Source organism: Podarcis muralis, chromosome 17, assembly GCF_964188315.1.
Source record: "Podarcis muralis chromosome 17, rPodMur119.hap1.1, whole genome shotgun sequence".
Classification (NCBI taxonomy): Eukaryota; Metazoa; Chordata; class Lepidosauria; order Squamata; family Lacertidae; genus Podarcis; species Podarcis muralis.
The window spans coordinates 41443340-41457609 of record NC_135671.1 but is presented as its reverse complement, the minus strand read 5'-3'; the positions used below and the strand labels follow the sequence as shown (position 1 = coordinate 41457609).

At 44.8% G+C, this 14270-nt stretch overlaps 1 protein-coding gene across 1 annotated transcript in view; it reads left to right on the top strand.

The window, feature by feature from the left end:
- NDUFB11 (NADH:ubiquinone oxidoreductase subunit B11) overlaps positions 1-14270 on the top strand; it is a 42755-nt gene that overhangs the window by 13320 nt on the left and 15165 nt on the right. The window contains exon 2 of the mRNA XM_028711913.2: positions 12413-12543. Within this exon, the coding sequence (XP_028567746.2) occupies positions 12413-12543 (131 nt within the window). The remainder of the gene's footprint in view (positions 1-12412; positions 12544-14270) is intronic.

The window sequence follows — 14270 nt, the reverse complement described above, 5'->3', positions numbered from 1 at the left end:
GCAGCAGGTTTCCCCCCCCCCCATGGGGTTGCCTAGTCTGGCAGTGGGGGTACCAAAAAAAGAGAGAAAGACATTTTGTTTTGGCACCCACAACCTGCATCCCAGGAGCCACATGACTCCTAGCATTTCTATCCCAGTTTCTAACACTAGTTTTTTCAGTTTGGGTAGAAAAGGAATTTTTTTACATCAGTGATTGATCAGTTAAACTTTAATATGTTTCCAGAACCCTAGTAATTATTAATCATTTATAAAGAGACACTTCCCCCCCCCAAAAAAAAAATTGTTAGGCACTGTAGAGATGTTTGAAAATTGTGAATTGTCTCTGCCCACAGGCTCACAATTCAAAAGTAACTGGAAGCAAAGAAAGGAAATGCAGGTGCCGGTTCTCAAAAGTTATGCAATTGTTTTTCTAGAGATCCATTGGAATGGCAGCTGAGGAAGCAGCTTGTGGTGGAGGAATAGGAAGCAAATGGCGGTTGATTCCAGCCAGGCCAACGGTGGAATCCTTTGTGTGTCTCTTCTCCTTCTGTTGCAGCCAGGTGGAGATGGATTTAGTTGGGACAGTGTGGTGAGATCAATGAAGAAAGTGGAAGCTAACATACAAGTTCCTAGCCAAAAGGTGCTCTTGGTTAGAAGGAAGGACCATCGCCACTGTTTCCTCTCTTCATTTATTCCCTTATGATACACTGGGACCAAGATTGCTTCAGAAGCAAACCGGTGTGCTCTCCTTATTTCACAAACTTGCAAGTTAAAATTGCCCCCCTTGCAAATTAATCAGCTAAAGGTTTGGGTTGATTAATTTAAACAGATCTGAGCTAGTAGCCTTAGTCATTCAGGCAAGCCAAAGGCAATATGTCCTAATCCTGATGCATGATTAGTGGCCTTTACTCCAGCCTTTCTTGGGAAATATTTGAGGAAACAGATTTCATGACTTTCTGTGCCACCTGCTCCTTTGAGGAATCATCTGAAATGAAGCCATGCTAGGGAAGCAAGGCTGAATAGGATGGTATCCTTGATGCACTGAAAATTCCCCTTAACAGCTCTTAAGGACCTCTATCAATACTAATAAATACACTGAGTCTTGCTGTTCTGAGCAGTTTGTGTCTAAAACAATAGCTCAGCATTGCGCATTGTAGCAGGAAACCTGATTCTGGCTTGATCTCTTTTCCTCCTGCCATCTCTAGCTGCTACAATTTGTTTTCCTCTATCAGGAAAAGCTGGCTTCCTGGTTCCAGTCTCTGCACCTTTTCACTTTTCTCTCTTGGGGCAGTTTCATGCTTGGGACTCTCTTAAAAAATGAAAGACTCTAGTTAGACATCATGTTACACATGAACCATAGTGGATGAAGAAGATGGAATTCTGGGGATATCAGATTTCAAAGTACATAAAGCGGCATTTAGAATTAAGACATATTTTTCAGGGGCTAAAAGTAAAGCTGTGTCAGGCGTGGGGCCGGTGGGTTGTGTTGCACATTGGATGTGGGGATGGATTAATTTTTTTTAAGGAATTTCAAACAGCATATCTATATCATGCAGAATAGTAGAACTTGAGCTTCCTTGAGCTAGGCAGATACAGGGTGCTGCTGTTGGGGGGGGGGGCGGCTTTGGTGTTCTTGGGAGCAATACATTTTTCAGCAAGTGGCTGATTGGAAGTGATTTCTGCAGCCATGCTAGTCTGAGGTCCTCTGGGGGGCATCTGGTTTTCTATCTGCAGAGAGGAATGGGGTGAGGTGAAGAAGTCTCTCTCCCACAAGGCACCTGACGACCTGCAGAATACAAGGCCGAGTTCAGTAGCAGCATGGCTCCCTGGGAACCTTGGTAGGACTTACCGATTGAACATGTAAAAAGAATTGCTGACTCAACTATGGCTGCATGTGTGTGCTCTTGTTTCTCAGTAAATGGCAGGCAGAGTTGTCAGGTGCGATCATGGTTGAATTCCAAGAAACTTCTGCTTTTTCATTTTTTAGTGAGTGAGTTTTTGTCCTTTATAGAGCTAAGCTGAAAGGATGTTGGCAATGTCTGCTGGAGCTTCTGGTGTTTAGAGAGCGGCATCCCAGTAATCTGTGTGGCACTGGCCAAGCTGTGTCTTCTTCACGGCCCCAACATGCTCCTTTGTTGCTGTTTCTTCTCTCGATGCTGCCACATGTTGGGCATTTGGGGAAGCTGAGCTGAATACCTGTTCTCTCCTGCTGCTTGCATTGTGGTTTTCTGATGTTTTCTGATTTTAAGCTCCCGTGCAGTGCTGTAGGTTATATTTTAATGTATTTGTTTTTTAATTTAATTTGGCCGTGCACCGCCCAGGGAACCTTTGAGATGAAGGGTAGGTTATGAGTGGAAGAAATAAAATAGATGGTATATATAAAATACCGTACTACTGTTTGCCAAGAAATGTCAGCTCATGTTGCTGAATTTGCATTCTGCTTCTGTGTACTGTCTTACTGTGTGGCTATCTATTTACATAACCTGGGTAAGGATTTTGGAGTTTTTGTTGTGGAAACCCTTGTGCTTGATAAACCCTCCCCTGCCCACCAAACTGCTAGGTGTTGAGCTCTAAATCAAAGTGTAGGAGCTGGTTGAATTTGGTCAAATGCATCCATTCCCAGGAAAGACTGACTGAGCAACAGTGCTGAAATCATATCCACTAAGCATTAGAAATCCAAATATCCCTTTGCAACCATGAGATTTGATAACTTGTGGTTTCATTCTTAAGGAAACAGTAACTTGGAAGCTTAGTTTCTTGAGGTACCAGGGTGCATATTTATGGAATAAAAATGTGAATGCTTTGGCCTCCGAGCGCCCTTGGCGGTGACATTGAACGCCAGAAATAGAGAGTGGTGTTTAATCCATGAAAGTGTTGAGGAAGGCAAGCTATTACAACGTGAAAAGAAGTCTGTAGGGGCTACTCTCACGCATCCTCCAAAGAGGAATGAGCAGAGTTCAAGGAAAGCTTTTAAGTATGTTGTGTTCCAGACAGTTCTGTGGCTCAGCCCCCCACCCCCACCCCCGGAAGCTGCTTCTGTTCTCCTAGCTCACGTCTTAAAATGCCCCATCTCTGCTTTGAATAGGGTGTGTGCTAAGAAATCAGGTGGTCTGTTAGCATATCCTTTGGGATGGTTCCAAGAATGACATCATTTCTGATGCCCCAAAAGGAGGACTGTGGGGGACAGGCAGCTCCAAGCCCCATCTACCCATTGCTACTGCATTAACATCTTCCACGCTGGGTTGGCGGCATACACCTGCTTTGAGCAAGGGGGTGGGGTCAGGTGTCACAGGAGACTTGCCAATAATGGAATAATCAGCCTCCACTGACAGCTTGTCAGGGCTGACACCCCCGCTTCCTAGCCTGCCAAGTTGATGCCTGACACAAAGATGGGCTTGGGAGGGGGAAGCAGGTCAGGGCTCTGCGCGCAGCTCCTTGTTTGCACCACCCACAAAGAAACTTCACTGTTGTGCCGTCACGTTGGTGTGGAGCATGAAACCTATTGGCTAAGGAGTTTGCAAAGGGTGGTTGTGTCTCTGGAAGCAGAGTCTGCAGTAAAGGTGATACTGTACAGCACAGGGGGAGGGGGGAGCCCCTTGATACCAAAGATAAAATATTTTAAAATACAACCGCTCACATTTTCTTACTTACGTCTGCTTGTTAATGCTTATATGTGGACATCCTACAGAGGTTTGTTGGGTGATTTCCCTTTAAGTAGGCCCCACTCATTGCCAGAGGGATGTTTGAGTCCCTGACTAACCCTTCCTCATTCAGGATCATGTGCAGGTGTATGTGTTGTTTGTGTTTTGTCCCTTTTTCTGCTCCATCAGTGCAGCAGAACCTCTTGTGTTCCATGCTGCCTGTATAATTTCTGCAGTGATGGAGAAAAAGAGAAGTATTGGACTGGGAAGAAAGTGACCCCTGGCTTCTGCAAGGTCCATGTCTAGATGGAGCAGAGTCTCCCTTGAGGAGCCATGTGCAGTTGAGCCCAAATTGCCCCACCCTTATAAGAAGGGAGACTTTGGAAGGCAGCTCTGGGAGTCCCCAGAACAGCAGCTGCTACCAACAACCTTTTCCATCTACTTCATGACTCCAGTCTTCAGGAAGGATGAACCATGCTTTCTGCAGCACCTGCTATTTGTCTCTCTCTCTCTCTCTCTCTCTCTCTCTCTCTCTCTCTCTGTGTGTGTGTGTGTGAGCACCATGCTTTTTCTCTCAGTACAAAGACTCTTTAAATATTTAAGCAGCGGCAAAGCTGCTCATGCTGTTTAATAAATCATAGTGACCTGAAACTGCTGCCTTGCCTAAGGGGAGCTCCAGAGCAAGGTGGCTCACACTGCTGCTGGTCATAGCAAGACAGAGAGGACAGAAAGGGAGCAGGCAGGGGAAAGGACGTGCAAAGAGCTTCTGCACCAGGCTGACTGGGAGGGAAGCCCTTTGAAGCTGCACCCCCACCCCCACACTTTGGTTCCATCCTTCATAAAATCATAGAATTGTAGAGCTGGAAGTCCCCCCGGATTAAGCCCCGGGATTAATGCCTGGACCTGACCATGGTGCTGTTGTCTTCTTGCTCCCTAAGAATATGGCTCCAAAATCTTGGTTTCTTCCAAGACCGTAATCTAGCTCCTGCTATAGGCTTGGGTATATGGTATAGTTCAGGGGTGGGGAATCTGTGGTCCCAGGCAGCTCCCACCCCCCTGCATATCAGCTCCAGCCAGCAGGGCTCATGGAGTGGGGGTCCTTTCTCTCTCCTCTGCTGTATTTCAAAGCAGAGAGAAAGATGGCAGGACTCATGAATGCATCATTGTGCCTCCTGAGCAGGAACGGGCAATGCTAAACAGTATTTGGAAAGGCTGCTGATCCGGACCAGGCAAGAAAGTTGCTCTCACAGAACTTTCCCTCTTCATATTCAGTATATCCCATGCCAATAATGGATCCTTTAAAAACAAAGCAAAAAGAGAGAGAATTGTCCCAGCTCTGCTACTGAAGCAGGGAGGGAGGAAGAGAGAATTGGTTGCAAATATAGCTCCCTAGATGTGCAAGAGAGGAGGGGCGCCTGTTCTCTGAAGCCTGCTGTGACTCAGCCTGAACCAGTAAGTGGGCGAAAGAAAAAGAAGCCCCCCACCGTGCAGGGAGGTGGGAAGGCAGAAAGAGGAGAGTTGGGTGGCATGGAGCAGGGAAGCTCAAGGTGCCCAAACTGGTCCTTTGACCAACTTGACACCACCTCACCACCAGCCCCACTGGAGGTCTTGAGGGTCCTGTACATCACTAGGTCAGCATGCCTGCAGACATGTTGCTTCTATATGGTTCCAAGGAGGCAATAAAAATGAGTGTGCCTGTATGCATGCGAGTGGGCTGCGGCAGGAGAATTTGCTCCTTTTGAAGACTGCTCTTACCCAAGCACTTCATTTTTCACAGCCCCAGTGCCAGGAACTGGGCAAAAAGAAGTATCCAAGCAACGGCCTAATGAGATCTCATCTCTCCTGTTTTTGTTAGCTCTCTGAAATTTCCTTCTCTCCCTCCCTCAATTTTGGGGTGTGTGTGTGTGCATGTGTGTATGGTTGGGGAAATAAACCCAAAATTTCATTGCATAGATAGTTGGTTGACATGACAAGGAAAGCACACACTGCCACAGTAGGCTGGAAGTGCAAGTAAATCTACTAGGGAAACAGGTGTGTCTCTGAACCAGGAAGTTCAGGGCAGTTGGGAGATGCCTGGGAACCAGCGTGTGTGTGTTACAGTAAGTGCCACACCTTTTTAATTGGGGGGGGGGCGGGAGATGCTGGTACTGCATACCCTTGAGAACCCCCAGGGGAAAAAGCCTTGCTGGGAACTTGACTATTTTTAATAAGGGGGTTGGTCCTGTGCTGCTTTTATTGTAATTATTTGTATGGCTTTAATAGAATATATTCTTTCAATTTTTTTTAATTATTACACTTTCTATTTTATCTGTAAGTTGCCTTGAGTCCCACCAGGGAAATTAAGTTTGTATGCCACCCTTCATCTGAAGATCACAGGGTGGTTCAGGACATAAAAATTCAAGATGAGAACACAAAATACATAATAAAAACCAAAACAAACCAATAACAACCCCCCAAACAAAAATTAAAAGGCCATAAAATGTTGATCCTCCTCACACTTCCCCATAATGCCCAGGTTGGAACTGTTTTTGTCTAGCAGTGATTTTTGAAAGAGCACCTGAGCCCACACTCTTCCTTTCCCAGGGTCCCTGCAGTGGGCTTCCACACACCTGAGCCAAAAAGCAGGGGTGGCAGGGAGCTTTAGGGAAAGCAGGACCCCCTGCATGTTCTCCCCACGTTGCACTGTTCGTTTCCAGACTTGCTGTGCTGATCCTTTTGCACGGGGCATTGTGCAGCTCAGTGTGTCGTGTGTCTGGCTTGAGTGCTGGGTCTGCCTCTCCTCTCTGAGGAGCTTGGCCTCCCCTTGTTTCACTACAGAAGAAGCCACTGGAGGGCATACATGTGTCCAAAAGAGTTCTGCACCTCTGCTTGGGTTAATAATGCCAGGCAGATTCTGATCCCTTTGTAGCTTGAAGGGCTGGCTGGACACAAACCATGTTTGAGGTTTGAGGAGGGACGTCTGCATTCATGTCTGGGGGAGTCGAGGAGGGAGCGCTGCTGCCTGAAGGTTCAGAGGCAGCCACATAATAAGCAGCTAGAGAACAAGGGCTCTCACTCTGGGGTGTTTCTGCAAAAGAATCCCCCTCATATGCACAAATGCTCAAGCCTAGTCCAAGCTATTGAATATCATGCTTAACTCCCCTTAACACATTCTCCATTAGTTCCATTAGTATATTTTACAAAAGTCAGTGTAATTGTCTCCTCTTTTCATTTGCATAGCTTAGGGTTTTGGCAGCATTGTAGACTCTTTTGAGTTATTGCAGGCCCAGCAAAAATGGCTATCAAAGAGCCCTTCCCAATCCAGTGCCTTCCAGGTGTTTTGGACTATAACTCCCATCATCCGCAATCAGCTCAGCTGTAGTCCAAAACGTCTGGAGGGCACCAGGATGCCAAAGGCTGCTGTATAACAATTAATGTGGAGTGGGACCAGGACCTCTGCTGAACACACAGAGGAAGGAATTGAGCATAGCAGCTCTTTGCCAGCATACGGAATTCAGCTTGCCAGACGGAACAGCCCCCTTTCCCCGACCTGCACACTTTTTAAATAAAAAAGTTATGATTTTGTATTTCTTTCTTTTGATAGAGTAATAATCATAAATAAATAAGAATAAAAATGTACACCCCATCACCAAGACCGTTCCATTGTAACTATCCAACCTCCCAAAATGTCAACACCTCTTGCAATGGTTTGACCCCTTTCCATTTTAAAAGTACAAATTCTACAAACACCTTCCATTTCTCCTCAAAATCATTTCTCCTGCATATTCCCCATCTTACCTTAATGGCACATGTTAATTTATCATTAATCATTAATTCATACCGTAAGATATAATTGTGAGCAATAAAGAATTTTATTTTTTTTAATGCACACTGTTCTGGGGCGTTCTCCCAACCCGCCTAGAGCCAATTTGGGAAGGGCACAGGGGGAGAAGAGGGGGAGAAATCTCTGTTGCACTAAAGGAAGTCCTTCCGCGGGACTTGTTGGTTGACTCCAACCCAAAGTTGCATTCATTTCTCCAATGAAAAATTGGAAATTTTAGAGAACACTGGAAAAAAGAGTCTGTGAAATAATTTTCCCTTTTGGAATGAATAAGGCGTATAAAGATTTTTACACAAGTAAATCTACATGATTAGGGAATGCTAATTCTTGTTTAAACTCAATATTACAACACTTGCATCAAATATGCATTTCTGCACCTAGGTTGCTGTCATCTCCATGGAAGGAGCAAGCGGGGGCTTTTGCTTTCTTGCAAATTGCTGCTTCTCGTCTTTTGAAGAACTTTGATTTAATTTGGAGATACTAGAAGCAAGTAACCTGCTTCTGCTGTCCCTTCGCTTGTACAAAACTAAAGCTACACTCCTATATGTAGAGTGCCTGGGAGTAAGCCCACTGAACTCAGAGAGGCTTGCTTCTGAGTAGACATAAATAGGATCACACCGTAAATCATTAATACATTTGGAGTTGTATGCAACATTGCATGCGTGAAGTTCCAGTCACAGAGAAAGACTTATTCTGCTCTGCTCTCCCCACATGTCCTCAAAATCTTCTCCAGAGGATCCCCCACCCCTCTTGAGCATATATTACGGGTGCATGGGGGGCTGCAAGGGAGAAGAGGGGAAAGTTCCATTATGCAAGCAGAAGTCTGCTGTGCTAGTGGAACAGCAGGATTGAATATAACCCATCAGGCTGAAATTCTAGGGGTGTAATCATACTAAACATCATAGCTTTTCTCCTGAGTAAACATGCTTAAGATTGCTCTGTAAATTTCATAAGCATGCCAAATATAAAATAGTTTAGGTTTGATAAAAAAGTAATTATTGCACATATTTAAATTTCACCCAAAATGTCAGACTTCAGGGGGGGGCAGGATGGGGGGTGTTTCATTCCTTCAAAACTTGCACCTTTTGGACTCCTATTTGTTAATAGGGGGTGCTACCTACATGTTTTTGAAATGAGAGCTCAGGTTTAAATTTAAATTTAATACATAATAATAATTTGCAAGTACATTGGCCACTCTGGGGAGAGGGTCAGGGCTGCCCGGGAGTGGGCCCCAGCCAACATAATGGCCAGGACAAGTTCCACGGAGGGGATGCACTGGGACACCTGATCTCAGTGATCACGGACAGGAGGAGGAGTTAATCTAAGACCAGACCACGTCATTACCGAGGAGGCAGGTTTAGTCATTGTTTGAAGACTATCCCTGCCTCTGGGTCTGGTCTTGACCAGAAGGATACTGGAATCAACAAGGGAGACCCACATAACCGTAAGGCGCTGCTGTGCAATACTAGGAGGACTTGACCTGGCTACTGCTTGTCCACCAGGTTTCTCTTATGCACAGCAACCCAGGTCAGGTGGGTGAGGAGGTGGGGGAATGCAGTGATTTTTAGGAAGACATTAGCTTGCGCCAGGTGTCCTAATGGGAAGACCCAGTTTTCTGAGTGCATGTTCTGAAAGTTGGGCAGGTTTAGTCATTGTTTGAAGACTATCCCTGCCTTGGTTTCTGGTCTTGACTGGAAGGATACTGGAATCAACAAGGGAGACCCACATAACCGTAAGGTGCTGCTGTGCAATACTAGGTCAATGATTCATAAGACCACTGCCATCCATGATTGTGGATGGAGGACTTGACCTGGCATGTGTAACAGAGACTTGGTTGGATGAGGCGCATGGTCCTGTTCTTGCTACTGCTTGTCCACCAGGTTTCTCCAATGCACAGCAACCCAGGTCAGGTGGGTGGTGAGGGGGGGATGCAGGGGGGAGGGGGGATGCAGTCATTAGTGTTGGTGCTGACCTTTAAAGCCCTAAACGGCCTCGGTCCAGTATACCTGAAGGAGCGTCTCCACCCCCATCATTCTGCCCGGACGCTGAGGTCCAGCGCCGAGGGCCTTCTGGCGGTTCCCTCATTGCGAGAAGCAAAGCTACAGGGAACCAGGTAGAGGGCCTTCTCGGTAGTGGCGCCCGCCCTGTGGAACGCCCTCCCATCAGATGTCAAAGAGATAAATAATTACCTGACATTCAGAAGACATCTTAAGGCAGCCCTGTTCAGGGAAGTTTTTAACGTGTGATATTTTACTGTATTTTTGGTTTTTATGGAAGCCGCCCAGAGTGGCTGGGGAGGCCCAGCCAGATGGGCGGGGTATAAATAATAAATTATTATTATTATTATTATTATTATTATTATTATTATTATTATTATTATTATTATATTAGCTTGCACCAGGCGTCCTAATGGGAAGACCCAGTTCTCTGAGTGCATGTTCTGGAAGTTGGGCAATAGGGGCAGTACAGGATTCCTTTTGGTGTACCGACCTCCCCGCTGCACCAAGGATTCCCTGCCTGAGCTGCTTTTGGTCGTGGTGGATGTTCTCCTGGAGACACCTAGCTTGGTTGTCCTAGGGGTTTTTAACATCCATGCCAACACGACCTTACAAGGAACCGCTCAGGACTTCATGGAAAGCATGGCCTCAACAGGGCTGTCCCTGAATAAGTTTGGCCCAACTCATAGTCACAGACATGCCTTAGACCTGGTGTTCACCTCTATAGACGTGGGTGATCTGACACTAAGTAAAAGCAAAACAAAAGAAGTGCCATGGTCAGATCACTTCCTGGTGCAACTGGATTTCTCTGAGACCCTTCCCTTCTGCAGGGAGGTGGGACCAATTTGGATGGTCCACCCCCACCACTTAATGGATCCAAATGGTTTGTCATTTATTTCTTCTGACAAAGTACAGTGGTGCCTCGCAAGACGAAATTAATCCGTTCCGTGAGTCTCTTCGTCTTGCGGTTTTTTCGTCTTGCGAAGCACGGCTATTAGCGGCTTAACGGCTTAGCAGCTTAGCGGCTATTAGCAGCTTAGCGGCTTTAAGAAAAAGGAAACAAACTTGCAAGAACTCACAAGACGTTTCGTCTTGCGAAGCAAGCCCATAGGGAAATTCGTCTTGCGGAACGACTCAAAAAACGGAAAACCCTTTCGTCTAGCGAGTTTTTCGTCTTGCGAGGCATTCGTCTTGCGGGGCACCACTGTAAAAAAAAGAGGAGTGGTTTTCTATATCACGGAAGAATGGAATCCAAAATTGGCTTTTAAAGATGAGGAAGGAAGACAAAAAACGGTTTTGCTTCTGAAAAATCCAAGTTAGAGACGGAGTTGTTGGATTCTAAAGTTAAAAATCTGTCTAAAATGTATAAGTTACTGTTGGAGTGGCATACAAAGGATGAACAAGTTACATCAGTAATGATAGATTGGGCAAGAGATGTAGGACATAACATAATGTTTGAGGATTGGGAAAGATTGTGGAAGAAAGGGGTTACGTTCACTGCATGTACAATGTTAAAGGAGAATATAATGAAAATGATGTACAGATGGTATTTGACCCCTGTTAAATTAGCAAAGATTTATCATAACTGTGATAACCTATCTTGGAAATGTAAAGAAAAAGAAGGAACTTTTTATCACATGTGGTGGACCTGCCCCAAGGTGAAAGACTTCTGGGGAAAGATTTATAATGAATTGAAAAAAATGTTGAAATATCCATTTATAAAGAAGCCAGAGGCCTTTCTTCTTGGAATAACAGGTATGGAATTGCCCAAGAAATATGTTAAATTATTTTTGTATGCCACAACTGCTGCTCGAATATTACTAGCTAAGTAGTGGAAAACGCAAGAAATACCAACCGTGGAAGAATGGCAGATGAAGATGATGGACTTTTCGGAGCTAGCCAACCTGACCGGAAGAGTCCGCGACCAGAATGTGGAGGAGTATCAGGAAGAAATTCAATGACTATTTAGCTAAATACATCAAGTTAAATTAATTGGGAAAAGTTTACAATTACCAGCTATTTAAATAAGTAGTGTGAGGAATTATTATGTTTAATGCTGAATTGGGAAGAAAGACTAATGTTAAGTGATTAAGTTAAGATTTTAAGAACTTTGATTTGGAAAACCGTTAAAGTGATATACATTGAAATTCAACTAAGGGGATACGAGGAAGTCACTTAACAATGTTAAGAAGATTATTTCTAATAAGGTTATGATTTATGTTTGTCTGTTTATTTGTTAGTGTGGTTTTTTTTTAATTTTGTGGAAAATCAATAAAAATTTTGAAGAAAAAAAATGAAGTATATACCTTCCTATGCGCCCTTTGCAGTATCAGACTTGATTGATTACCCACATCCACTGGTTCATACACTTCCATGTTTTTCTCCTTAAACTTTTGCCCTTCTGTGTGTCTGAAGGTTTCCAGTTTTGGCCTCTCAGCAATTTCATCTTCTTAAGTTGATGTTTTGGGCACCTGTGTATCACCTGTGGTGGGGATGGAGGCAGACAGGCAGTTGGGGTTGAATATAGTAGAAATAGCATGCAGTGCAAAGAAGCCTTTCCCTAAGGATGGAAGCTGCATGGCTTTGGCAGGAGATGATTACTGGTGCCAAAGACAAATAAGAACTGTCATTATTATTATTATTATTATTATTATTATTATTACGCTTATTGCTTCATGTTTTCTTTATTGCTGCTTATATTTGGTTTTAATGTTTTTTGTTATTTCTGTTTTTATTATGTAAGCCACTCTGAGAGCTGTCTGTGTAAAACACAACAAGTATTAATAGTAATAATTGTAGTTTTTGTTTATTGTAAGTTGCCCAGAGGACTTTTTATGGGGCAGCAAAAAAAAAGGAGGAGAAATTACTGGCCTGTGTATGTTAGCTGACCATAGGAGCTGCTTCTTGGCTTTCTCAGAACAAGGACCTGTTTTTTCCACCCTTGCTGGCTGACTGTTTGCAACTTTCCCTTCCAGAACCCAGATTACCACGGCTTTGACCCAGATCCCGTCGTTGACGTCTGGAGCATGCGCGTAGCCTTCTTTTTTGGCATATCCATTACCATTGTATTGGGCTCCACCTTCGTGTGCTATCTGCCGGACTACGGGTAAGGTCCGTTTGGGAAACATTGTTCCAAGCTGTGCTGAGACTTGCAGGCTTTTCATCCCTCACACAGAGACTCAGGGCAGCCCACTCATGAGGCAAGATGAGGCAACCACCTCAGGCAGCAGGATCCACCAGGGCAGCAGATCTGACACCCAAGGAATGCATTGCTAAGGCTGCTGCCACGGTGGCAGTGCCAGCTGCTGTGTGCTCCCTGGAGGCCGGATCTACTGCCTCCTCAGCAGCCTTCCACCATGCAGTCTCTCCGCGAATAGGAAGCACTGCTGGTCTCATCCCACCCCTGGGGAGGAAAGCGTGGTGGCTGCTCTCCAGAGTCTTCTGGGCTCTGCTCCCACTTGGCATGATTCAGAGCTTCGTCCCACCCTGCAACAGCCTTTGTTTCTCACTTCAGCCATTGAGCGAGGTTGATTTGATTCCCCGCCCTTTTTCTGATGTACAGCTTCACTTGCCTCCTTGTTTCTGATGTAGAGCTACTTTATCCCCGCTTCTGTGGCTGGGGGGGTGGGGTGCATTTTGAGGTTTGCCTCAGGCACCAAGATGTCTTGGGCCATTCCTGCAGAGATTCTTCGGTCCAGATGTTTTGGGGCAGGGCAGCCAGTCTCATCACTAGCACAGCAGCTCCTCTGCTTCTGACCTGTAGCTTCCCCATAAGTCCATTCATTTCCTGAAGCACATCCTGGATCTCCCAACCCCTTCCTCTCATCCTGCTTCCTCATGAAGTGATCCACCCCTTCTGTCCCTGTTTTCAGACTCCTCCTGATCTTCGGATTTCCCTTTTGTTGTTGCTGTTGTTATTTTATTTCAAATTAGACAAGGAAAGGAAAAAGGAAAAAGAAGATAAATGACAATTTTAAAAAGAAACGGGAATAATAATATTACACAAATAATGCTAATAATAACAGTAGACCACCATCAGTTCACATTGCTGATACAATGACTGTCAGTACACAAATCTTAAATTAAACATATAAATTAATATAAGCCCTCTAGAAGTCCAAATCAGTATCCCGACGAACTTTATGCCCATATGAAATATGTTCAAACGTAGTCAGGAGAATGAGGCCCCCAGAACATTATGTAATAGGTGTTGGGTATGTATCCTCTGAGGCTCAAGGTAGACATTCCTTAGCCACCACTTTTGTTGCCCATACATTAATCCCCAATCTACAAGGATATGTTTTAAGAGTACACAAACATCAAGGATTTTGCTAGTACAAAATTAATGCAAGTAACATCTTCAAACCAAATGGAATATATCTATCATTTCCCTTCCCAATAGCACAAGTGTTTTCTGTGCTGGGAAGGAATAAGTCTATAAGAATCCATCTCACTAGAATCATAGAATCATAGAATAGAATCATAGAATCATAGAATCATAGAGTTGGAAGAGACCACAAGGGCCATCGAGTCCAACCCCCTGCCAAGCAGGAAACACCATCAGAGCACTCCTGACATATGGTTGTCAAGCCTCTGCTTAAAGACCTCCAAAGAAGGAGACTCCACCACACTCCTTGGCAGCAAATTCCACTGTCGAACAGCTCTTACTGTCAGGAAGTTCTTCCTAATGTTTAGGTGGAATCTTCTTTCTTGTAGTTTGGATCCATTGCTCCGTGTCCGCTTCTCTGGAGCAGCAGAAAACAACCTTTCTCCCTCCTCTATGTGACATCCTTTTATATATTTGAACATGGCTATCATATCACCCCTTAACCT